Source organism: Acanthaster planci, linkage group LG01 (assembly GCF_054643075.1).
Source record: "Acanthaster planci isolate LZ-2023a linkage group LG01, COTS_SCS, whole genome shotgun sequence".
Lineage (NCBI taxonomy): Eukaryota > Metazoa > Echinodermata > Asteroidea > Valvatida > Acanthasteridae > Acanthaster > Acanthaster planci.
In genome coordinates, this window is record NC_141777.1 from 34,585,878 (window position 1) to 34,612,727 (window position 26,850).

Sequence of the window (26,850 nt, forward strand, 5' to 3'; positions counted from 1 at the left end):
AAGGCCGCTCCATTGTCATTTGAAAAATTTAGCACGAACACAGTTCGACGGCAGCGCAATAATGCATTTTTACTGACAAAGTACATGCCTTAACTTTCGGTAAACAGGTTCATTTTTTTCTTTAAAACTCATTTGCTTCGGAGATTTTTAGAGAAAAAAGACAATGGCGTGACTTTCTTTCTGCCATTTTTTTTTATTGAATTCCAGCCACAAATACAACTGCCAGTGTCAATCACTGGCCGGGACCAACCATTTGCAGGTGTCTTTTGACAAACTGAAGTTTCAGCCGTCTTCTGATCAAGGACCAATGTCTGCAATTGGATGATACGTCAAAAGCACCTGCTATCGATACTATTCATCTCACCAATGATTGACTCTCATGCTTTAGATTATACCAGTACTATTTATGCATATAGTTTTAATCTTTTATTCTTTTAAAAGGCTTATGCAACAAGGTGTATCCACTTCGAAAGAGCTTGCAGTTCAACTTCAAGAGTGCAGGAAGAATTTCTTTGGCGGATGACCTGCGACATACACAAGCAGCTCTTTCCAGCAATGAAATTCTAAAAGACATTATTCAATCATGCTGCGGGTCCAAAGTTTCAAGATGTTGATTTTTTTTCAAGACAATGATCATAACGAAACATCCAAGTCAACTTTCTTTGTGGACCATCCTATGGCACTGTGTGAATATTACTGACTCGTTCATTGAGATCTTATCGATAGTACGAGGAATGGGTAAAAAATTTAAGTGGGGTATTATATTAACAAACGCACTGAAACTTGGGCAATTGCAACTACCACACTCTTTGGCGGTAACTACAACTACAGCATTTGTAATGCACTTAGTTTGAAGCAAAAAAGCTGGTTTTAATTCATGAAAAACACACCATGGTTTGGCGATTTCAAATATCCTTAATTTGATTTTTAGTTCAAGCATTCAGTCGCACAGAATTCTATAACAGGAAGGTGGTCTTTTTTGTAGATTTAAGCCAGCTTTCGACATCGTGAGGCTCTTCACGGATAAAATCTTGATACTTGCATGAAACAACTGCCTACTCTAATGCTATAGTCTACAGGAAAAAAAAGAAAAATTAAATACTACACAAAACTTAAGTCAAGTGACTGTGCAAGTCCAGAAAATTATCTTTTCTTGATAACAGCAGTGCTGAATTGAATTTCACAGTTTCATTCTCAAGTTACACCATTTTGCAAGGAAAATGCGACCAAATCATTGCTTGATCCAATCTTCTATGTGTAGTCAAGTAGTCATCTGTTTAAAATGCGACACACTTGCAACAGAAATATACTTCCTTCTAAGTTTCAGTCCGACAAGATGCCAGAATACAAAAGCTAATTTCCACTTCTCTGATGCGATGATTAACTTTGTAATTTCTCTAGGTAGTTCATAAGGTCTGGGGACAGACGGGCTGATCCGGGGGTGGTGGGGAAAGGGGGTTCAAGGTGTGTCTTTACCACCTTTTTGTGCAGACTGATTGACAAAAAGGGTTCATTGCTGAAAGAGCTAGGATACCCCTTCAATGTTTTCTCTGATGTTGTTTGTTACAATGCAATTTTTTTCTCCTGAGACGCTTTAGATGTTTTCCAGTGGTGCAATATGATCATTTCAACACCAATTTTACGACAAACATACAGACAGGTTAACCAAAAATTTTCCCATTCACGTGGCTTTCAAAGACCAAAAGGGCAAAACCTCATGCAGGATTGAATTGAAAGTTCAGTTATACTCACAATGAATATCTTCAAGTGTGCCAAATAAAAAAAATGGGCATGGGAGAGCCAAGATCTTGGTAGGGTAAAGTCTACACCCCCAGCTGTGACTATGAGACCGCCCAAAAGCCCTGCTCGATCTTTTAGGGTTAAAGTACAATGGACGCATTTGCATATATGTAATACATAAGTTAGACAGCACCATATGCCAATACAAGGACCAGTTTACTAAAACAGAGTTCAGCCTCTAGATGCAAATGAATCAACTGTCTGATTTGATCCGTCTCCCCCAAGAACTCTCAGCGCATTCATGCACAGCCATCTTAAACAATAGAAACGTTTATTCAAGCACATGAATTACACTGAACACACCTCCTTAAAAAAAAAAAATTGTGCCCTTAAATCCGTGTGATCTAAACTCTCCCTATAATCAATGCATCGACGATGCTACCCTTCTTCATTTCTTTTACTCCATCAGTCTGAGAGGGCAACATGAGAAGGGCATTGGCATCTGCCATGCTCAGAAGCCTGCTGCTCATCTGGCTCCCTGTAATGGTTGCCGTGGGAATGAGTTCCTCTCCCTCCCAGGCCAGCTTGACCCGCTGGAATTCTGGTCGTGGGTCCAGTTTGATATCGGATGCAACCTGGAATAATGGGCGAGGAAAAAGCATGTTACAGATTGCAATTTTAGCAACGAGAGAAGGTTAATAAAATCAATACAGCAAAGCACGTCTGTGCTACTCTGACATCATTCTGACATCACTCGGTCCATTACCTTGGCTTTAATCTTTGTCAAGTTGGGGTTAGTATATCCCATCATCTTTCGCAGGGCAGGAAGAACAAACAGGTTAAAGGTAACGATGGCAGAGGCTGGATTCCCTGTGTGAAACAAGATAACATGCCGGTATTATTGCACAATTGTTTATCATACCATGAAACAATTGGGAGATGTGTCTCAAGCTAATTTTGGCCCGTGTTCCTTGTGCAGCACAGATCTCTGTGATAGATCTCATGAAATATTGCACAGAAAAAGAACCAGATAAAAAGACCAGTGCGAAGACCACACACACACCGCTCTTTCAAATGGCTCCAACCGTGAGTCAGTGGCTAATTTTTATAACTAATCAAGGTGCTAATGCAATGGCTGGTGAAGCTATCCAACTGATCATAACAACCACTCATGAACAACTACATGCATTATCACAAATGCAATCTTTGCAGTAAATTAAAAACAAAACCCCGCCAACTACATGTAAATTTATTTTCCCAATCCTCAACTATTATTCTTTCAATATATTACAATTTGTATGTTAATGACTGACTACTTAGTTTTTTGTCAGTGTAGACAGATAAAGAGTTGCCAAGACATGCAGCATGTTAACTGTCTGCATGCAACATACCTGGCAAGGCAAAGAAAAGCTTCTGGGAACTCTCAGAGGTGATGGTGGCAAACGAAGTAGGTTTCCTGAAGAGACAAAAAGAACAAACTCACTTCAGACATACCACAAAAAGTTCAATATCCTCAGGCAACTGGACAACAAAAACACAGTTGACAATCAAAGGCAAATTTTTTCAAAGTTGCACCCATCTCTCTATTTATGCCTTCCATCAGACAATAAAAAAAGACAGAATGACGGGGAGAAAATTTTCCATGTCTTGACAACTCACCCCGGTTTGAGGAACACCCTCCCAAAGTGAACCTTGGCGTGTATGCCAACCATGAGGCAGTATTTGAGCAGGTCTCTCTCCCCCATAGACACGCCCCCCGTTGAGATGACCACATCGGCCTGGCTGACGGCTGACTTGAGAGTGGCTTGCAAGCTCTCTGCACTGCATGGAGATCAGAGAAAGTGGGATCATGACACAAAACCGTTGTACCTTAGCTAGTTGGGTAGCATGAGGTAAAGCTGCCATGTTTGGCATTTGTACAATTACTTTTGCCTTTCACAGGTCACAGGGCAGACATGCTGATGAGCACAGAATGTGAAATTGAGAAGCATAAGCAACCAAGTTGAGCGATACAATATCGCTGCACACTAATCTGGCCCGTATTGAAAAGACACCAGCAGTGCACTATGCCAGTTTCGGGAACAAAAGAAACTTATGTAACACCTCACAATCGGGGCTCTTTTTACAAGGTTGCAGGCCTGGCTGAAATACTCGGGCATCAATAGATGTTGTCTGTCAGATTAGAGTAACCACCAGACAGTCACTCGATGGGGTTTAGGCATTCAGGAAAAAACGATATGAATTTTTGAAGATTTTGAAAACCAAAGATATTGAAAATCGCCTGGTTTAGGACACTGCATTTTCAAAGGCACCCGACAGCAAGTGGTTAATGAGGGTTTAATAATGGACATTATTGCCGCGGCACACTGCAGCAAAGCAAGAACACCTGCTCCTGCGCCATGTGCAAAATCTACTCACTTGTCCTTGGCAATGCCCATATCGACACAGGGAAATCCATGTTCAGCCAGAGCAGACAGGAGGGTGGTTCGATTGCTGTCAAATATGTGCCCCTTCTTGCGTTCCTGGTGAGGTTCACACAGCTGTCAGTGCAAGAAAGGATAGGATTACACCCCGACTCATTGTTGAAATGACATTGTTGAAAGGACTCAGACTCGTATCTGAAGTCAGTTAATTTTGGAGGGGGCTGGCCATCAGGAATCTGCCTGAGACATGGGACACAATAAAGGGGCCACTAAGTTCCTCTTGTGGTTTTTACATTTCTGAACAACCTATTCTACACTTGAATCACCAGGCAGGCTTCAATTGGAATGAAACCTTAAAAGGTTATCATGTTTTTAACATAACTCTATGCCATTTTAATGCAAAACATGACACGTTAATTTTACTTTCGTCCATTATGAGCAGCAAGAGGGATAATGATATTCCCAAAGCAGGAACTGTTCTATTGTCTCTCTCAAACTACAATCTACATGCTCATTCATATGTATAAAATGTTTGCCGAGTGCTGAAGTACCGGCAAAACTGTATAAACATTTATGGAAACACTGCTAATGTGACTGGCTCCCTTGTGTTTTGTGTCTAATATAATAATGCTCAGTAATAGGTAATAGTCATGCAAAGTATTGTAGTGGTGCATGAATCTGTGTAGATATGCTGTATTTACCACACAGGACGGAAACACAAAATGAGCAAAGGCCCAATCCTTTATCAATTTTGGGGGTTTAAAATGGTCCACTATGAGCATGTGCTTAATCCAGTCTGACCTGCCAAACGGTACACTGAAAGAGGAACCACACTGACCTCATTTCCCGTTGACACCACAGCGACCTTTGGCATTCGGTAAGCAGGTACATGGGTCACACCAACAGAAGCCAAGAGCCCCAGCTCCGCGGGTCCCAGCCTGGCTCCTCGTTGCAGGATCACCTGGTGCTGCTGGATATCCAATCCGACGGGCCTGTGGGGAAAATGATATCAAATTCATTCCAGTGATAGAAAAACCATGGGGGGTGGGGGTGACAGATGAAGGGAGTTATTGGTGCTTCCTGCTTTTTTCCAGAAATTAAGTATCCTAACTCCGTTTCTGGATCCCCACGGGAAGGAAGTGTGTCACTTGTTCCAAGCTGATCAGAACAGCATTGTTAAGAACATTTACACAGCACATCTGAGATGGGAAGGTACAAGTTCTCAAGTTGACACTGACTAGAGGAATATATCTCATCTTGAATTTATTATGTACAGCACAATAAAATATGGACAGCTGGTGATGGAGATGCAGATAAATATCACAGGTAAGGCATGGTGGGGCACTCCTCCAAAGGTACAACAGGTTGTACACATTCAGATGAAAACTGGTCACATGTACTCAGCATCACCCCCTCAAAGCCAGTATATACAGAATGTAACTCATACTGGTGACTGCATGTACACTCCTATATGCAGGCCATGTACCACTAACCAAGCTCTTATCCCGTTTCATGCAATCATGCTCTATATCAGAACTCATCTCGTTTTGCAGGTACCAGTGCGGCTTGCTTGATCACAACTGTAGTTTTGCACAATGGCAAAAAAAGACAGATGTGATGGACAATTTCCCTGGTATTCCCTCTCTATAGAGACTGAAGATATGGCTCGCTCTTACGCAAGATTGATATCCCTTTGATAGAGCAACACCGCGTGTTTGCACAGTTCAAGCATGTTTGGTGCAGGCCACACTTGAGTGCATGCAACCGATTCCCGTTTCAATTTCAAGTGTATGCTGACTAAATGCACAAACCGTCACAAATCCCCCTGACGACCTGTCTGTTTTTTTGTTGGTGGGGGAGTATACTTAGAGTAAATAGACTGACTGCACAGGCCGGCAAATAGAGTGATTTCACATTAGCACCGTGTGCGCATATCCGCTTCGAAACCGAGGCTCTCTGTGTTGAACTTCTTCGCGCGCACCCGCGGAGTCCACACAGTACATGCAGTATCCGGTTCGTAAGTGTGACACCACTTCAGTTTAAACCATGCCCACTGCACAAGAAACACGACCATTGCAGGTACGTTACTTCGCGGTAAATTGTCTTTATTTTTTCTTTTGATTTTACGTGTCGAGTCATCCTGAAAGATTCTTCCACAAAAATTTGCAGCCTGAAAAGTCTGAATTTAACATTCTTTTATGTATTTGTGTCTTGAATCCTTACTTTCAATCGTCTGATCGTATTAAGAACTGAAACCGACACATACAGCCTCATTTTCAAACGCCGAAGTGCGCAGATCGACGCTAAAAGCGTTGTGTTGGGATCCCTTTACAGGATCAGTGAACCAGCATAATGCAAAATGCTGTTACTGAGTGGCAAAATGACTTCATTTATTCACATAGAGGGCCCTACTCTAGTTACCCATCAATGACCACTGGTGACGTAGCTCACCGTATGTCCTGCCCTGGCTTGACTGCTTTCAATATGTTAACCTCCAATTCAATCTCACCCTGCAATATAAGAGTACCAAAAGCCATCAAGATAAAGTCACTGTGTGTGCCAATGCAGTTAAGTCTGTCAATTTAGAAAACAGCACTAGGTATTGGAAAAAATAAATGGAGACCTTTTGAAAAACACTGTGTCATTAAGCATTTGACTGGAAGAGATCAATCTGTTACCTACACAGGCAACATCTTCCATATGTTGCCCTGTAGTTAATCCATCTGTCACTCTTCACGAGTGTTATAACAAAGTCGACTTCACAGGTTCACAAACAAATTCATCAATGTTTAGCCCAAGCTTAATTCACATTTGCCAATCTAACCATCATCTCACCCCATCGGCTTCCTTGAGCAGTTCCGTGGCTTCAACTTCAACAACAGCATCGGCTCCATCCGGCACCGGAGCACCAGTGGTTATCCTGATCACATAGCCTGAAATCAGTTCACTCTTGGGCAGCTGGCCTGCCAGGCTATCACTCAAGACTCGCCGTGGCCCTGGTCCGTCTGATGCTGTGTTCAATTAAGTCATGGGCACAAAGTACACGAAGAAATAAAATGTACGCATTACTATCCATTTGGGCTGAAGAGACCCAAGAACTTGAAAAAATTGTGAGAAAAGGAAATCATATACACGAATGTATACAAATCTTATGACTTCTGTCAAACATGTTGATTATAAATTCAGGATTTGAGAGGGGTAAGGCCAAAAAATGCTAGCGTTAGTCATCCCCCTTGCAGCAACATGTCCTTCAATATATTCAGAGAGAAAAATATTATGTTAGATACAGATCATGCACCTCAAAACAACATCTCGCATCTGACTAAAGCAAGTTATCAAAACTTCTCAGTTCTAGGTGTGCAATAAATATTCATAGTCACTGCAATTTCACAAAAGCCTACAAAAAGACCTGAAATGGATGTGACTTACAGATGACAGCATATCCATCTTTAATGGATGCTCTGAAGGGAGGAAGAGGGTGCTGTGCAGTCACATCATTAGCGAGTATGTATCCCAGTGCATCTGTGGCCAACGAGCGTTGATTAATCAAGGCAGTGGCATTTATGTATTAACAAATTTAATTCTGTGCAGCTATGGTTACTACAAACAGAATTCCAAGAGTTCCAAAATCTATTCATAGGCTATCAGTGAGCTCACATCACAATGACTGCAAACAACCACTGACTGTCACATCTTACCTTTAAAGGGTTAATTTAAAGACACTTTTATACAACTCTTTAAAAGACAGTCCACTCTTGATAGAGAGAACAGTTACAACAAGATATTGTTATAAAGAGCAAATTCTGCAAATCCAAATATCTTGAATTCTTACATTTGTTTTCCTACTCCTTGTATAACAATGTCCAGGCTGTGTAGCAGAGTTATCTGTCGAATTCCTGCAACTTTGTTACGCGAGTTCATTGTACACCGTTTGGCCTTAATTAACATTTTTTTCAATTTGTGTTTTACTATTTTAAAGGGTATTACAGTGCCTTTTTGGTTTGAATGCTGAGAATTTCCATGTTTAAGAGCAATCCCGGGATGCCATTCCCGGTAGCAAACCTCAATGTTACATCAACTGGCACGCAAAAACTGTTTCAATTTATATTTAGCTCTCCATGATTTCCTTTTCTTTGGTGATTGGCTGTTTTTAGTGCATAACAGTAAGCCAACAAGCAACCTTCAGTGAGCAAATTTTGGGTGCACAATTGGAACAGAAAATACAGTGAACAGTGCCTTCTGTGAATAACATTGCACCGGTTGCCCAGAAAACCAGGGACATTTTTCTGTTTAGCCACTTGGGTCCGCCTGATGTGTAAACACACACAATTTTCCTTATTTGTTCCGAGGACAAGTACTAGTAGACTTGTTTAAGAATTCTTTTTTTCTCCGCAGTTGACATATGAACGCATCGTGCTTGGTTGGGTCAAAGCATACAAGACGATCCTACGCCTAGACACTGCTACTCAGTGGACCCACCCCAACCTTAAGTATTTAGAATTGAATTTGGGGAACCCACACCATACATGAGCTAAGTGGATTACAGACCTCCTTTGTTTGGGTAAGGTCACAAAATCCCAACTAGCAACTCGTTTGTATCTTAACAATTGTGACTGGCTCTAGAAAAATGGGTAATAAGTCGCCAGATTCAGGTTATGAGTTTTTTTATATGGCTGGATTCTGTACATCAAACGCTGCAATTTGATATATGAATGACTTCGGTAGTGTGCTGCGTTCTGGAGATATTTAGGCATTCACACTATTGGAATCAATAAAAGCACTTTTCGAGAAAAAGCCCATAAAGTGTAGTGCTTGGAATCACAAGGCCACATAGGATTTCCTATTGAATGATAAATTTTTTATCTTTATTCTTCAGTATCCATGTTTGTAGTCATAAATTATGAAAATATAAATACATGCTATTAAAGGAAAAAACACAAATCATGTTTTTGAAGAAATTTTGCCCTCTCCAAATAGAACAGGCCATTACGTGTTTTGGCATTGTGCGACTTAGTACCCTTTTTTGCAGAGTGGGTCACAATTGGCAAAAAAAATGAGTAACGCCTGTATACACAGACCTTTTGTGTGTGAACCGGTTAATGTGTGGAAACGCGCCACAATTTTTACCACGGCAGTTAAAAACTGGGAAAAGAATAACAATACTGATGCTTAAACTCAAGAGCTCTGCCTCCCTACATATTTTATGGGCGTCATAGATAAATTGCAAGGTTGAAGAATTTGATGGAAAAAACCTACCCCCAGCACCTTTTCGGGTGAGAAATCCAACGTTAACTGGTCAAAAAGGGCACTTTCAACACACCACCCTGGTGAGATGTCAAATTGTTTTCATACACTGTATATTGAACAGTACTGTAGGAGTTCATAAAAGATGTGTCCAAGAAAAATTACTTTTACCTCATTAAAGCAACAGGAAATATTTCACAAGCAGAGCGTTACAATACATAAGATCAGAATGACCCTTTACTCTTACAAGTTTAGAAAGTGTCCCTTTCAGTGATTCAGACATGCAACTTGGACTTTAAACAAAAACGAGGAAATTCCAATCTGTGCAAGGCTTTGTACAATATTTTGCAATTCTCAGTGGCATGAGTGTGAAGTGAAAGACGAGAAAATCAGCTGATCCAAGGAAAAGCTGCATGCCTGGTGATTTACACTCCCAAGGTAGAGAGTTACTTACCTTTGCAGTTGATTGTGTGAGGGGCTAGAACTACTGCCTTGCTCATTACCAGAGAGTAAGCCTCATCATATGTTATCATTGGGTATGGTGACGTCCTGGGGCGTCTCGCTACTTTGCTAATATCATGGTGGTGTTCTACATGTAGGTACAAGACAGATGATCAAGGTGAATCAAAAAGTAATTCAAAGCAGATACAGGAAAAGTACTAACGAAGCAAAGCTTTTTCCACAGTGCTGTTTTCCTCCAATAATTCTCTTTCAGTTTTTGGGGCCAACAAATTAAATATGGCATGATGTAAATGAGCACAAGGGGAAGAGGGCGATAGGGATAAAAGGAATCAACTACTGTAATTTACAAATAATTTTGTTTATCACTGTGCGATCAGCTGACTCAACCTGAAAAGCTATGAGGATGTATATTATGCTACTGCAACGAGGTCATAGATTTCACTATTTCAGTCTCAGGGTAACATTTCTGTCAACAAATTACATGCCTGTGGAAGTGGGGGCAGGGTCCATTATAAAAGGGGGTGATATGATATATATTTTCAACATTACAATAATAAACATTCTTACCTGGCATATCAGGAATATCATTACCATGGTGGCACTGCAAATTAATGTGCATAAAATACTTCAGAAAAGTTTTGGAATCTTATGTATCATGCCTTAACCAAAAGACCCGGCTATTCAATATCCCCACTGGCCACAATGAACAGCCCATTAAAGACTGACTAATTGTAAAAAAATATGAAGCACTAATTTTTCTCTGAACAACTGCCCACTTTTACAAAGACCACTATCAAAACCAGTCGGACAAATGAAAACCCCTGCAAAACTTGTTTCACTGTAATAATAGTGCCAGAGTCACTTTAAGAGAACGTGAAACATAAGGTCAGCTGGACTTTTCTTCCATGCAGAATCTGTAGTCATTGTGACACAACACATTGTTCCATTTTAACTTTTAACCTATCTGATTGGGGGGATTTTATTAGGGTCACAGCAGATTGGATCCAATCAATCTACATTAGATCTACATGTACATGTAACTCATAGACTAAGACATTCAAATTGGAACTTTGCGAACCAAATCCAACCTGGACAAATAGCAAAGGCAACATACACGACCAGGCCTACATACAAGACCGGGTCAGTTCAGATCAGTTCAGACATGGCAAGACAAGACCAAATCAAAGTAACTACGTTGATCAAACTGATTTCAGGTAAAAAAAGTCAAGTTTAAAAGAAATTCCAGACTGGGGCTGTGCTAAAATTCTTCATACTGGCAGAAACCAAACAAGCTGGGTCAGACTAGACAGAACACGCCAGATCTGCCAATGCCTACCCTTAATGGGAAAAAAAAATCTGGCAAGAGCCAGAACAAGACATGGCACATTCAAGAAGACAAATGGACATCATTAGTTATCCATATCAATGTACAAGAATGTCTTTCAATGCCTACTGATAATTAAAGATGAGTGTCAGTAGCACAGGTACTTTCTTTGAGAGTGGACAACAAAATATTCAGTACACCTAAAAAGGAGTATAATGGAATCTTTCAGGATTTTATTACTAACAATGTTCCCAAATGCAGTGAGTTTATTGGTATCTGGGGAATGTTATACAATCACATGTACATGATTATGGTTATTTGTGATGGAAAGATTTTATGAGAATGTAAGAAGTCCTTTGGCAGGTTCTTCATGTGAAAAGGGCCAATATTCTATTTTTTAAATACATGTAGGTACTCACGACAGGTTTGCATGGAATTGAGCAACCAAAAATGGTCACAATGACGTAACTGAAAAATTGTGAAACAAAAAACTGACTTTAAAGATGAGATGCAACAAATGGTGATTACATGAAATCTCTGTGTAACTTCAAGTACGAGTCTGTGTTTTTTCTCACAAGAAGAATATCAGAATGTATTTTTTATTGCTTTTGCTAGATTATGGCTTTCACAAATATTTTCTCTATTTTTGTTATCTAGAGTTTCTCTATTTTTGGTCGTTGAGGGCCGCCGTCTTTGCCAATCTGGGCCTTCATTGATCTTTTTCTCCTCTGCACTGACTGCACAACTCTCTCTCTGTTCACATTCCTGCCAGCCATGACTCCTTCGTTCTGCAGTTTCTCATAAATTTCCCCGCCAGAGAGTTCGCGATCGGCCTGCGTGTAAATCAAGTCCTGAAGCTCCTCGTCCATGTGCTGCTTGGGGTTCATCCTGCTGGGGCTTTGCCAAGTGACGCGGCCCTCCGGAGGCACGTGCTGTCCAGTGACAGTGACCTTCCATGTTTGGAGGTCTGACAAGAAGAGCTTGAGGGTGACGAGGACAGAGCAGTTGTGACGATCCTGCTTATGTTGGGCACCTCTGCAACCTTTGTGAAAGCAGACATAAAAAACATGTTTTCTTTTACTTTGAAGAAAAAGTACTGAGAAGCGATATTCCTCATACATGTACATGTACTTCAGGTTGAGGACCTGTCGATACAATCTTGAACCAGCCTTAAAGAGTGTTGAACATCTACAAGGCTGTCTTTGTAAAGATTATCAAACAGCTGATTCCATTTTTAGAAGGGTGTTGGTATGACCTTGTCCAAACAGGCAACTATATGCATCTTCAGGACAGTTACACTCCTGACTTTGGTATAAAGAACTCATATTTTAGCCTCTGATCCATGGTTGTAGAGAATATAAATTTTGCTCTAAAAACGGCAGATGTAGAGCAACATGAATACAGTCCCACATTTAGTTTACAGTGACCACACCTTCTCCAGTGCAACTTTGGATCACAATCAACTTGTCATCTGAGAAACTCACCTTGGACACACTTCCCATAGCTGCCACACTGTCGCAGGCAGTTCCCTTCTCCCGAACACCACAAGTACCATGCCACCACGTACTGGTCCTTCTTGCCTTCTTTGATTTCCGTCCTTAGCACTTCTCCTTTCTCTGTGGCCATAAAGAGGTCATCATAGCGGCAGCGCTCATTGATGAGGGTCTTCCGATGCCAGGTCTGGAAGGCCAACGCGCTTCCTTGCCGTTGCAGTGTCACCAGGTCCCGCTTGACTGACCGCTTGCCCCTTTTGAGGTTGGCGTCTCTCAGCAACATGTGAGATGCCAAGAAGTTCCTCAGGGGTACCCCTACAGGGATGCTGTACTCCACCGTATCCTTCCTGGATGCTCTCTTCTCTTTCAGCATCCTGGACTTGGAGGACTTCTTCTGAGCCTTCCGCTGTCGCTGTGATTTGCCAAATGGTCTTGGGAGGTCATAGACTCTGTGTTTCTTGGTCCTTGGTTCATCTGCTCTCCGACAGCTTGAATTTGCATCAGTGGGGTCAAACTCAAACACAATGTAGGTACTGTTTTGGCTTCCCTGTCCATTAGCCTTATAACTTGATTCAGAAACAGCAGATGTTGTTCCAGAGTCCAGTTTCTGAATAGCGGATGCACAGCTCTCCTTGGCACTATTCTTTGCTGAAACGCAGTCTGGTCTCACATGATGTTTAGGGTAAGTTTTGATTGTGGTCAATCTTGAGTCAAGCTCAGAGGGGCTTTTATCATATGCGTTTGTTGGTGAGTCATCACCATCACTGCCATCCTCACTGCTATTACCACCAAAACAACTATCGCCATCACCATTATCATCAACTTCATCACCACTTCCACTGTCGCCATCCTCATCAGAAACACTGCAGTGGCCCTCAGGAGGCTTAAATGTGGAACCAGCAATACTGGACCCATCAGCATGAGAAGTTGTCTCCTGGGCACTAGCTAGGGTTCTGTGTCCACTTTGACAATCTGATCTGTTCCCATCCAAGCCAAGCTTGGTTGGCTGAGTGACTCTACTCTGTCTCTCATCCATCTCACTTATGTGCTCAGAGAGCTCCTTCAAGATACGACTGATCTGGGGACCTGTTTCTTCTCCCCCTGGTGTGGGAGCCTCATCATCGTGATATGAAGATGCCTCCACGGTGACCCCCTTTCCTTCTGGGATCAGGCTGACATTAGATGCAGGGTCAAGCTCAAAACTCACCCCTTGTGGATTCTGCATTTCTTGGCGTGAGGCCTGCAGGTCTTGGGATGTTTGGGAGGCCACTTTTTCCTGGTGTGAATCCTTTGGTGTCAGCGCTTGTGAGTTTTTGTCTCTTTTCCTTCCATGGGTTTGTGAGGATGAGCACAGCCTTCTTTTCTGAAGCAGAGATAGTCAAATGATGTATCTACTCATTTTGCTCATAGTCAAACGTAAAATACACCATATACTCCTCAAAGCGTCATCAATAAGATGTCAAACCGTGATACTTGAAATACATGTACAGGCTTCAAAAATCAGCAACTTCATTTCACAGACATTTAACACTGTACACTGTTACTTAGGATTAATTCCAATGACAACCTGGACCACATTCAGTGGAAGGAAGAGAAAATATTTTGGAAAATTTATTCAGGTATCAATTAACATCTTGCTGAGTTTGTAATCTATGTACAACAGCATTTAAAAAGCTACATGTATATACGTGTAATAGGGTAATCCCACCAGTCCCAAATCCTCCAATTTCAACATGATTTTACATACACCCTAGGAGGTTAGGTTAGTATTCAAAATTAAGGATGCGATGGATCATTGGGAACCACTAATATCTAGGCACAAGGTTGGCCCTATCAGGGTAGCCATACACCAACTCACATGCATAGAACATGTTTGAACAAGTGCTACATGTACACATGTCGGTTACATTCTTGAATGGCCTTGTTTCTTGGGGTATCCGACTGGCTCATTAGAAATGCACAGGTCAATTTATGCCTTTTGAATTTGAGATACAAGAATACTGATGAGGATGAGGTGGGGTGGCATGGGTGATATGTGGTTGATTAAGACTGAGTGACTGAGTGACTCTGTGCACTTTTCACAATACAGATTTTACTCCCATAAAACAAAGAGCCGTTTTAATAGAACTGTAGTTGCACAGAAAACTTAAACAGTACAAAAATACAAAAACTCTCAGTGAAAAATAAGGTTCCAACATAAAACACAAAACATAAATTGTAGGTGATCAGTTTGAAGTTGACTTTTGTTCAGGACACAATTCTCCCTAGCAACATCTCCAGCTTTGCAGATTCATCAAGCTGGATCCTGGACAAAGTTGCATCTTCGGCCATGACCAAACTTGCTTCCTGGCTTAAAGCTACATGTAGGTCTATTGTCAGCATGTACATATAACTGCGACTGGCAAAGACACAGACCTTGCTCTTGGAATAAGAATCGAACCTGACCAAAATGTTTATTTGAATGAAGTAAACATGCCGTCATGGCCTATTGCACTGCCGATTGTCTAGCAACCACTGTCTGTGAGAAATGTATCAGAAAGCTCAAGTTTAATACAAAATCTGTAGGCAACATTGGGTTTCCTTGACCGGGACTCTTGGACAACTCAACACAAAAGGTGGCGAGCAAGTCAGACAGGTACTACCTACCTTATGTCCGTGGCTTGCCGAGTGATCATTAGACACCCCTGATGTCATAGACTTATGTGTTGCCACAACTTCTTTACTGTCTCCCCTCAGAAGATGGATGGCATGACGCAGGCCAGGTAACACAAACTCATAGCATTCCTTGTCAAACCAACATAAAGGAATCAAGAGGAATACAAGAACACAGAATCTTGGTCATTTAATTTATTTTCTAGCGCACTACTTTTTGAGCTTATCGAGGGGGGTCGGGGATTAACATTCCCAAATTTTGGTGGGAATGAAAACAATTAAAATAATATCTATCAAGCATTTATAAGACACATGGTGTCCAACAGTATGTGTCATTCAAAGGCACCAATATTTCTTATCGTTATAACATATGCAATATGTGAAAATATATCAAATTTAGAATCAGTGGAGCAAAACGAAACACTTCAAACCAAAGTCAAGAATTTACATGTACCATTGAAACGGTTCCTGCAAGTGCTTGAAATGATTTCAAATAAAGGTAACTCAGAGAGGATTTAAATGAAGGTATCGGGGCATGTTTCTGCACCTTCAGGCACGAACTGACTTCACTGCGACGTCACAACGCTTACCTGGGATCCCTTCTTGCTGCCAGGCAGGTTGATAATCAGGGACTTCCCCCGGGTGCCACAGGCAGGTCTGCTCAGGAAATTATAACAAATTACAGCATTTTAACATACTACATGTACTCGCTGGTGACTCATAGCCCGATGTATCATAACAGGAGGATGGAGGTTATTACAACTGGGTGGGACTGTCGACAAAAACAGTGCACTTTCATAACAGTTTCACCTTCTCTTACTGCAGTAGCAACATACACAACAGTGTTTAAGTTCCTGTTTATGCCCTTCTAAATTTAGACCTCTCTCAATCAACTCTCTAACATGTCTAACAAGAATATCATAGACTATGGTACATGTAAGCACAAAACATGCCCACAAAAAATGGTACTTATTACTCGGCCAATTTGTGGATTGCTGGCAATCTATTGTGTCTTCTTTTGTGTGTTGTGTTGATGGAATCTTTGGAATTCTTTTCAGATTTCTGAGGGGGGGAGAAGTAGGCACAATAGCGTTAGGGTATACAGCTTGTGCATCACATTGGGGGGGTCCTCCTTTACTGCATATCGTGCAGGGTATCTGAGGTACACATAGCAACAGTGTGTTCAGTATGGAGAATTCAAATAGCTACGTGTATGTTCATGTGAATTCAAGGAACTCAGTGTACCAGATTTTATTCAAATTCAACTCGCAAAAGGCTTATTGCTCAGTATTTTCAGGTAGGCTCTTAAAAATGAACTGGTCTTGTAACTCGATTCATACAAATCGCAAGGCAGGCTGCAGGCATGCGTTAAAAGCCTCTTTGACCAATAGGGTGCTTACAACTTGCCACAAAGCACACACACACCTCGGGTTAAGAACGAGTGCAAAATGTATCTCCTAAGAGAACTGGCAGTGTGATCAGCTCACGCACATTTGCATGACATTGCTCGCTAAGCCAAATCCACACAACATTAATTCATTGAAAGTGTTGACACTTAAGAAAATGGTCAGCTCAACGTACCTTGAAAGCATAGCTAGTGGTGTGACACGTAGAGACCCCATCAACATAGACAAAGCAAGGCCTGGTGCTTCCTTCTCTATGATAGCCTTAGTGGCCTGTATGTATGAACAGTAACCATTGGAATATTGTATTCCATTTTGTAAGGCAACATAGACAAACATTTGGTCTCACTGTCTTTACCATTTAAGTTAAGAAGATACAAGGTTACTTGTACAATGTCACATTAAGTAGTTTTCAAAGAGAAATACTTTATGCACATAGAATTACAAACGTAAAGGAGAGTTTCTTTACAAATATTATGATTCCTTTTTTTTTTTAATCTGAAATAAATGAAATGAAATCATATGAAATTGACATGAGACGGAGGGACTGCTGACAACAGTTATGTAGCACTCATGTTCAGCACTCACTTGTCAAATACTACTGAAATACAATTTTGAAGTTATTTACACTTGTAAATGGTCTCCAATATTGAAATACAAGTACGCAATATCAATATTCGGGAGAGTTAATGAACTACATTTCTTAGGTGTTGATGCCACATATTGAGCAGGGTAGGAGACATTAGGAAAGCAAGTGGGGTACATTAAAGATGTACATGTATATGTCTCTGTACTGGATGACCAAACAGGAGAGGGAAGGACACAATTGTTAAAACATGAGGAGAGGCCTAATGTATGCTGGCCTCAACTCCTATTCAAATGGAGTTACAAACTTGAAAGGTACATGCCATGTAACAAGCTTGTACCAAATGCCCTCAGCTTTCACTGGTGCTCAGTAATAAAAACACAACCTAGGCACATGGCGTTGATCAGTGGTTGACTGTTGCTGTGTTGCAGCCAAATCCATCGGGAGAACTTGCAAGTCTATGCCAGTCCATCACAAGCCATCCAGTCTCTAGTCACAAGCTACTCATCAAATGAATCGTGACAAAAGCAGTCCCTCGTCACTGTCCACCTGTTACTTATGACTAGTCAGATGCAAGAAGTTGTGCACTCAGGACAATACCATGAATACTGATTGTCTATTTTAAGTCACTTCATACTTATTGTACTTAAATCATTTTGTGATTCCCGATGCTACAAGCAAAAACAGTAAAATGCAGCAGTCAGGTTTTGTGGAATCTTACCTCCGGGGTAACATCTCTCTCAGCAAACCCAGTCCCACCTGTTGTTAGGATCAGGTCCAGTTTCTCTTCATCACTCCAGCTGATCAGGGCATCCTGCAGAAGAATTGAAAAATGATAACGGAAAATCTGTGAACAGAGACCGAAGCAAGGCCAACCTCAGCCGTTCAGTTTAACTGCGGCTACAGATTTGCTAAAACAAATCAAACTGCTCATTCGTGTGGAGATAATTTCTGCATCGTTTGGGTGGAAAATCTGCTCCAAGCAGTAACATGAGAGGGTGTGTTATTACATTACAATGTCCTTTCGAGGAAACTCATCGCATACGTGTGCAATTCAAGCACGTTTGGCATGGGATGCACTGAGGAGAACACTCATCCAAATTCGGTTTGAGTGTATGCACTAGTGTGCATACAAAGTGTGGACCTCCAAACCAGAGGCCTACATAGTGAAGACCCGTGTGGACTTGCCAACACACTACAATGTATATATTGTCCCTTCTCTCAGAAAATAGCCTCAGTGGTCAGAGTTACTTGGAACAAAATGAATAGGAACAGTCCACGAAATCATCATCAAAAATCCAGCTGGAAGGAGTAATCGAAGTTGTAGAAAAAGGTCCATTTTCCAAGATTTTTCCTGGCCAAAGAAGAACAAAGGAATGTCCACAATAGGTATGTGATACCGGACAGGCATGTGCATAAGCCCAGCCCACCCTAATGGAAAACCTTCTGACCAGTCTACCCCTTCTTTGCCGCCGAGGATGCGTTTCTACTCATTGCGAATGGGTGGTGAGAAGTGGTGCCAAGAACAATGGAAAAGCAATGACAAATAAAGAATGCCTGATCTTTTGTTAGGATGCAACTGGATGGCAAACATGTACATACCTGGATCTGAGTGCGCTCATCAGGAACAATCTTGGTTTTCACAACATGTCCCGCCAACCTGCAAACAACATGGATGTAATAGCAGGTGTTAAGCAATGCCAAGAACAAGTTTTGCATCAATTACAAAAACTTCAATCATCAAAAGACCACAAACTTATATTGCTGACTTGTGCATGCTCAAAGTGGTTACAGGATTGAAAGCATATCACTGTGAAAAATGACTGTATGAGTTGCGAAAATTTCATTTAGGTCATGCAGGTTTTTTGCAGATAGCAAGTTTACATTATCAGTTGAAGGCTGAGAAACGAGCTTAAATTCATGTATGCAGGTATGTGCCCACACAGAGATTTTTGTAGAAACTATTCATGAACATTATGCTCTGAGATATGGAAAACATCTTTTCATCACATTAAACAATCATAAAACAACAGTATATTCCACGGTCAGTGGATTCTAAATTCACATCAAATCTGTAATCGTTTTCCTGAGTGTCTAAAATTGTGAAATTAAACCAAAGCCAAATCTAATAATTTTTAACAAAGACTCACGAATTTTTGTCTATCAACGTGTTACTCAAGACTTGCCACATATCATTTCAAAACAATAATTCAGAACATGACAGGAACCAAAATAGTTCTTTACCCTTGTTCTTGCTCAACAATAGCCTTTAAGTTAGGACCACTGCTGTCTTCATGGGTGCCTAGGTAACACCTGTCACTGACTGAGGAAAAACAATGAAAAGTTCAGTGAGTAAAGGATGTGCAGATTCAGTCTGGATGCTGGCTATTTGGATGCTAACTATGTGGATGCTGGTTATTTTCCTTCCAAAGGCAGTTATCAATACAATGTTTGGTTTGCTCGAAGATGGTTTGAACCAGCTGTTCCCATTTCATGGTGCACACTTTAACAGGTTTTGTCAATACCATGCTTGAAGAGAAGATACATATCCGATGCAACCATGTCTACATGACCTTTAAGTTACCACTGTTTTAAAAATGGATCCATGTACATGTACTGTACTTTCACTACTAGTATGAGCAGGCTTTTTTAAAATTAGAGGCACATCAGCCAGCCACAAGTGGGTGGTTTTTGGTAGCCAAGCCAAGCCATTTCTTCAGTGTACAACTCTGTGAGAGCAAAACTTGGTAATGGATTTAATTATGATAAATCAGAAATCACCAGTAATTGAATCCATGGTCACAGATAATGTTATTTACAATATGTCAAAAGTGCATGTCAATCATGGTCCAAGAACACTGTGTCAATCAATGCCATCTTTGTATTAAACGATGTTATTCTGCTAGCTTTATCATTTTGATTGACTATGCACCCTGAAGCAAAACACCACAACCAATCCTTGGTCATTTTCATGTAAATCATCATTTGTAATTTTTTCAATTTGAAGTGATGAAGTGGAAATGGTGCTTAAGGGAAATGGAGCCAAAAGGGGTCAGGTCAGAATGGGATGGAAGAACTGGGGATGGGTAGAGGCAAAGTTACCAACATTTTAAAGTCGGAGTGTAAAACTCCTCATGCTCACCAGCATATCAACAGCTGGCTAATGCTAGCCCTACTGTAGTGTTTACATGTATACTGCCCTTTGTACTATGGCGGCGTACATGTAAGCCCCACAGCGACAGCTTGCCCTCTATCCCATCTGTGACTTCTTCACACATGTGCAGCTATTACAAGCTCCCATTAGATGAACACTCAGAAACAGTTCCGTATCAGGATATCACTTGACATCTCGTGCACACAAACCCTGTGAGATGGGTCTGAAAAAAATTCTGTGTTTCTAAGTTAATGCTTCAATATTTTCCATGTTAAATTTTTTTCGCCCTGACCCTACCAAGAGGTACTTACCAGTAGCTAGAAACCCTGCCAGATGCATCAGACTGCATCATTTGTCACAGTGGATTGTCTGCCCAAAATACCAACATGTAAGGCTGTGCTGATTGTCCGAGAAACCGAATATTTGATTGATTATTGAATATTTGAATAAGATTTTTCAAATTTGAATTTTCAAATGCAAAATTCATGAAAAGGGAGGGAGAAGTTTCTTTTGTTTTAAATGAGAAAAATTGCACTATGGAGGCTTGTTCCAAGCAGATTCAAATGAAAAGCGACAGAAACCTTACAATAATTTAAAAGGTACATAAAATTCAAAAAGAATACATGTACACTTTCAACAGGAAAGAAGTATTATTTGTCTCTGAAAACTTGCTAAATCTTGGCTGGAGATACATGTACTCGTAGGCATGAGAAGCTATTACAGTGATTATAATGCACAACTGTGTACGTTAAATTGCAACTGATTTTTTACAGTATATTCGGATATTCAATCAAATTGAGGGTCAAATATTCGAATAGTAAATTTTTTAAATTGACTCAGCCCTATCAACAAGATCCAACAGGTCAACTCTCCCCATGGCCAAACAGCCTGGGAATGTGTGGTTGCCAGTCGCCACAAAACCCAACGGTGGCATTGCTTAATAGGACTACAGTCCTGGACAAACCTCGCTGGGCCTCCATTCCAAGGACCCCCTTTCAATGTTGGGCCTATGCATGCTGTCTGCGTTCCGGCTGGACATGACAACATTGAGGGGGGGGGAGAGCATATGGCTATTGCCAAGTATCCCAACAATTTTGTCCAGGACTGTAGTCCCAACACGGCTGCTGCTGTTGATTGCCAAGGGCATCAAAGTGCATCAGACTTTTACAGCTGATGCACTATGCTGCATCTGGCAGGGTTAGGGTTAAGACATGTTATCGCTAATATGATGGCTAATAAACTTCTGTGACTAGGCGGTATGATGTTGCATGAAGTTACTTATTCCTTGTTTGATGCTCAACATTCAGCATTGAATAAGTACATGTAGCGTTTGATATTCAGGATGCACACCCCTAAAAGCAATGGAGTACATAAGGGACAAAAAACAAACTGTGCCAACAACATTTTAAGGCTTGTTTGACGCAGAAGAGCCCCATGCCCTGATTTATGAGGAGTCGTCGCTGATTGAGGAGAACAATGACATGAGATTCAACATAATCTCCAGGCAGGGCATGGGGTTTGGGTACTTTATTTCAATTTGAGAAAAGTGTGGTGTGATGCTTGGGTTTGCAAGCAAAGAACTCCATCAACAAGACCATCGTCAAAGCCGTTGTAACCGTGGAAAACTGTCTTGCCCTGGTTGAAATGGAGGCCACGGGGTTGCTAAAGTGTACAGAAACTTCAGAAAGACTTTGAAAATAGAAGTTTAGAGCTGGGGCATGGGATTGATGTATATTATTTCAGTTGACTGAAATAATTTCAATGAAAACAGAATGTATAAAACCAACCTTTATTTTTCCTCTAATAATTACACTGACGTAAAAAAACATCACCAACATTGAGGGCTTGTTTGACCCTGAAAAACCTGTTGCCCTTGGTTCCCTCTGTGGGAGAGAGTTGTTTTTGTATACATCACTGTGAAATGGCACATATGCATGGTGGCAAAGTGTACAATGTAGTTTTTTGGTCCCATTTGCACTCCATTGCTTTTAGGGGTGTGCATCCTGAATGTCAAACTGTTACTTTTTTAATGTTAGAATATCAAATGGTTACTTGTTTGACACTGAATGCCAAATGTCGAACGAACGGGGAACTAACTTCACAACAGTCTGTGACTAGTGTAAGGGGAATTAGGAAAATAGGAAGATGGAAACACTTTATATACTTCTCTTTTAGTGGGAATGGGAACAAACTGAAGAACCCAACTTTCCTTTATAGCCTATATAAGCAGAAACTATTAACTAGGCTTGGTTATATTTGTGATATATGTGAAAATTAATCCTTAGCCTATGGAAATGACATTGATAGAATACACTGAAATATTACATTCTGCACGTTCAGCTCCATGAAATGATTTTCTTGCAGCCGGAGGAGGGTATCACTTCCTCGATTTTCAGAATTAACAAATCGTAATTTCCTTTGGCAACTCTTTGAGTAGCATCTGAGAGAATAGTTCCGCCAGAATATTATTAGTGTGGACAATAAAATTTAAGTCAGTAGGAGAAAGAATGAGTACCTGCAGTGGCTAGGGAGCAACCCACAAGGCACTGGCATCCCATCCACGGGAAAACAGAAATATTTTTTTATGTAGTTTTGCAAGGGATCCAAATATAAACACCAACCTGGCTCAGACCAGATCAGACCGATGGGTAATGAACACAGACTGAGGGCCTTGAGTGGTGGACGGCCGTTACAGCGAATACATGTTTTATGCTGTACTGGAAGGGGATGCGTAATGTCGGCATCGATGTAACTTCATTGGTCTTTTTCATCGCACTTTTGTCATCGCACTTTTTCCATCACTCTTTTTCCACTGCTCTTTCTTGATAGATTAAAAGAGATTGATCGATGTACTAAAAGACCAATTGATCTAAGTAGACAGTAGAAGAATGATTGATCGATGGGTGGTGTGAAGTTAGTTCCTCGTTTGACGTTCGACATTCAATGTTGAACAATAAACTGTTTCATATTCTAACTTTGAATAAGTAACAATTTGACATTCAGGGTGTACACGCCTAAGGGACCAAAAAAACCAAAATCTACCGCGAACGTCCAAATCCATTCATATGTACGCAAATTACATTGTACGTGCCTTTTCACAATAATGTATAAACAACTCTATCCAGTGTTGTAGTTGAGACCTTTATGTCCGAGACCGAGACCAGCTCTTTCAAGACCGAGACCAGAACTTCAAGACCGAGACTTTTGCAGTTCGAGACCGAGACCAAGATGACCGAGACTGAGCCCTTGCACAACATACTGTATACAATATATAGGCCTACATGTAGTTCATTGATGGTAAACGTAAACCGGGGAATGGGGTCCTTTGAGGTGAAACAAACCCTGAAATGTAGGCACGGATTTTGACGGCCGTGTCCTTATTCGAGGAAAAAACACTTATAAATGTCAAATGGTTACTTATTCAACGTTCGAATATGAAACGAATACTTGTTCCACATTGAATGTCGAACGTCAAACGAGGAATTAACTTCACATCGGTCGATCGATGTAGGGGAACAATCGATTGATGAAGGGGAACGATCGATCAATGCTAAAGAATGATCGACAGGCTTATGTTGCCTCCAAGTTTTTGCCTCTTTGGCGTTCTATACATGTATAATAATAAGTGAGATAAATGTAAGCCGAAACCTGCTATGCTGGACAGGACTGGCACAGTGGCAGTGGCATGACGAGTGCAAATTCGGTCTACCATTTTCACGCTTGTATCATGGACCTCCATATGCTTGTATTTAGCCCCTACCTGTCAAAATACCAACTAGTGGTGGCCTTTCAGTGTCATCACGGAGCCCATCAGCTTTATTCGCCATACTAAAAGCAGGTCTTGAAGCTGAAGAAAGCAATCATGAGACAGCGACAGTTTTCCGTTTTCACGGTGCGATAACTTCATGTAATGATGCAGCCAACTACGAGGAATCCGACAAGAATCAGGGATCGCATTGATCAGGCGAAGCAACGCAGCACTAGCATAGCATGCAGACTGCCACAATGCATGCAGCCACAACACAGCCACTGTGTTCCGACTAAGGCTGTGAATAATACGGTCGCCTACAATAGCCACAAGCTTGTGGCAATTAGCCACTTTTAGGTCTACGATATGTGGCTCGAGGTACGACATTTCAAATTCAACCCGAAGCGCGGCGTCGGATCCGGTGGCCGCATTTAAGATTCGGGATATTGCGTCAGATTTCGTGGAATGCAGCAACACCGTTTTTATTTTACTTCGCATTTGACTACACATCTCTCAGAACATCCCACAATACACCACTGGTTACAAACAAAACTTGATGACAAAGTGTATTTTGGAGTTTTATAATCTGGTAGTGCGATGCAGCTCCATTCGCATGATACGCCGACGAACTCATAGTCTGTGGTTTTATCAGGCTTTTTATCTTCTTTTTTTCTCTGACCATTTTGTCAATTTTATTTCAAGTTCAAGTAAGGAGTTGCGAGAGAAGTCGGTGAGATGCCTTTCGCACAGAGCTCTGGAAGTGCCATCCGACTTAATGAGATCCAGAAATGTTTGGGATGATGACATAATACACGCAAAATGTCGACATACCGATATAATTTATCATGGGCTGATGACACCGTACAAGTAAGTTAATTAGATCGACCTACCATGAACTAAGATAACTGCAGGATGGAAAAAACATCAGCCTACGCTACTGATGCTCAGACCTCCATATTAAACTAACCATAATTGTACAGCGGGACGATCACAAGAAGTGAAGTAGACAGTGGCGTAACAGTATTTTACTCGTGGGGACACAATGAGGGCACCAGCATCTTATGAGGTCACGAGCTTTCAGTGGTATGGTTTTTGGGGCAAGTTTTTGTTAGCCTTGTTCAATATCCAATCATCCCTTTTTTCAGTAGAGGGGCACCTGGGGGGCAACGGGAATTTGTGGGGGGCACGTACGCCCCAGCCCCCCCCCCCCCGGCTACGTAACTGAGTAAACATAACACTTGCGGGATGTTGTTACAACAGAATAAATGAACCCAGGATGTCGTCGTGCAACTTTTACGATGTCGTCACCCCATTGTAGATTATGGATGTCGACATCTTGCCATCTCGACAAGTCAGATGGCACTTCCAGAGCTCCATACTTCCGCGTATCCGATTAGACGCCATAACTGCGGTGGTTCCGCACCATTGATCTCCATTATATACAATGCTCCGCACTCACCAACACCTTTCACTTGACGCGTGCGTGCATTTGGCACGACACCTTGTTGGTCGAAAAGGCATTAACGCGCGCGTACCACATGTCCACGAGCGTTGTGCCCTGCAATAATTGCTTCTAATTCTGGTTGTCGAATTACACTATACAAGCCATAAGTTTTTTATAAATTTGCTATTTAGGAAATAAATATCCACTGATATCTTAATTTCATTATCCACCATGATCTCATCATGTGCGGCGGGTACCGGGTACTTTGAGGAAGTATCCGGCATGCATTGCGAGGAGTAGGCATGTGAATTTTGCTTTCAATCCCTACAACCAGGCGCGTTTCTGGGGCCATTTCTGTTTGGGGGAGGCTCGACCCACAGACATCATATTATACAAAATATTGACTACTTCGAGTGGTACAGTGAAACAACCCTCCTTAGGTGATCCATGGAGCATCATTATTTTCCAGAGGCGAAGCTGAGGGGAAAATAATGATATGCCCATAGATACCAAGATATAAAGCAGTCAGTATTCGTTTCATAAGACCTCACCCACAGGTTTACTCTATGAGCTGCAGAGGTGGTCGCAAGTCAATTTTATAAGTCCAAGCCAAGTCAAAAACTGATGGGCCCTAGTTACAAGTCAAGTCACGATTCATAAAAATAGCAACGACAGGCGACGTTAACTGACTCAAGCCTACAACTCTGATGAGCCGAAATACACGCCTGGGTTCGTTGCTACGGGTATAGTTCTTTTTTCAGAGCGAGGCTGCATGTGTATAGGCTTTTGGGAGTGGCGGTGCAAAAATAGCAAAACTAAGCAAGCGTCACACGAGCGATTTCGGCCAATAAAGAATCTGTGGGCGAGTGTAAAAACGCATAGACCACCAATCTCGCGCTTATAAGCGTGATTTCGAAAAGGATCCGGTTCATGACTTCGTCACAAAGGCAGACGCGCCACGATTTGCAGGCTCCCATTAGACGATCGCTGAAGTTGTGCGTTAACATCTGGTTCACGTAAACGGCAATCAATGCATGTAACTCAATGTGCAGTGCTAGTGTTTAGTGGGCGTGGTTTAAACTTACGTGACGTCAAACTTACGAACCGGATGGGCAAACAATTAACGGGAGAAACGGTGGATGGCAGCGCGTTCAGCGCATTACGCACACTTGAACAC

The 26,850-nt window shown here is 41.4% G+C and overlaps 1 protein-coding gene across 3 annotated transcripts; it reads right to left on the bottom strand.

Moving 5' to 3' along the window:
• Positions 1-169: 169 nt before the first annotated feature.
• On the bottom strand, positions 170-24,478 carry LOC110979616 (gephyrin-like). Of its 3 annotated transcripts, XM_022235592.2 has the most exons (18): positions 24,242-24,466; positions 19,572-19,650; positions 18,930-18,987; positions 18,049-18,141; positions 16,920-17,014; positions 15,929-15,995; positions 15,333-15,470; positions 10,437-10,470; positions 9,862-9,996; positions 7,593-7,685; positions 6,999-7,174; positions 6,615-6,673; positions 5,002-5,155; positions 4,159-4,280; positions 3,400-3,561; positions 3,132-3,196; positions 2,507-2,610; positions 170-2,375 (listed from the first exon to the last, which is right to left on the bottom strand). In XM_022235592.2, exons 1-18 carry the CDS (start codon positions 24,306-24,308, stop codon positions 2,145-2,147), a joined length of 1,932 nt encoding a protein of 643 aa, XP_022091284.2. In that variant the 5' UTR covers positions 24,309-24,466; the 3' UTR covers positions 170-2,144. The 3 variants fall into 3 exon arrangements, with proteins under 3 accessions (XP_022091284.2, XP_022091283.2, XP_086995549.1); XM_022235591.2 differs by lacking the exons at positions 170-2,375; positions 2,507-2,610; positions 3,132-3,196; ... (6 more) ...; positions 9,862-9,996; positions 10,437-10,470 and adding exons at positions 11,405-12,235; positions 12,678-14,049 and having other exon boundaries at positions 24,242-24,478; XM_087139423.1 differs by lacking the exons at positions 170-2,375; positions 2,507-2,610; positions 3,132-3,196; ... (7 more) ...; positions 10,437-10,470; positions 24,242-24,466 and adding exons at positions 11,405-12,235; positions 12,678-14,049; positions 20,793-20,835.
• Between the last annotated feature and the right edge of the window lie 2,372 nt (positions 24,479-26,850).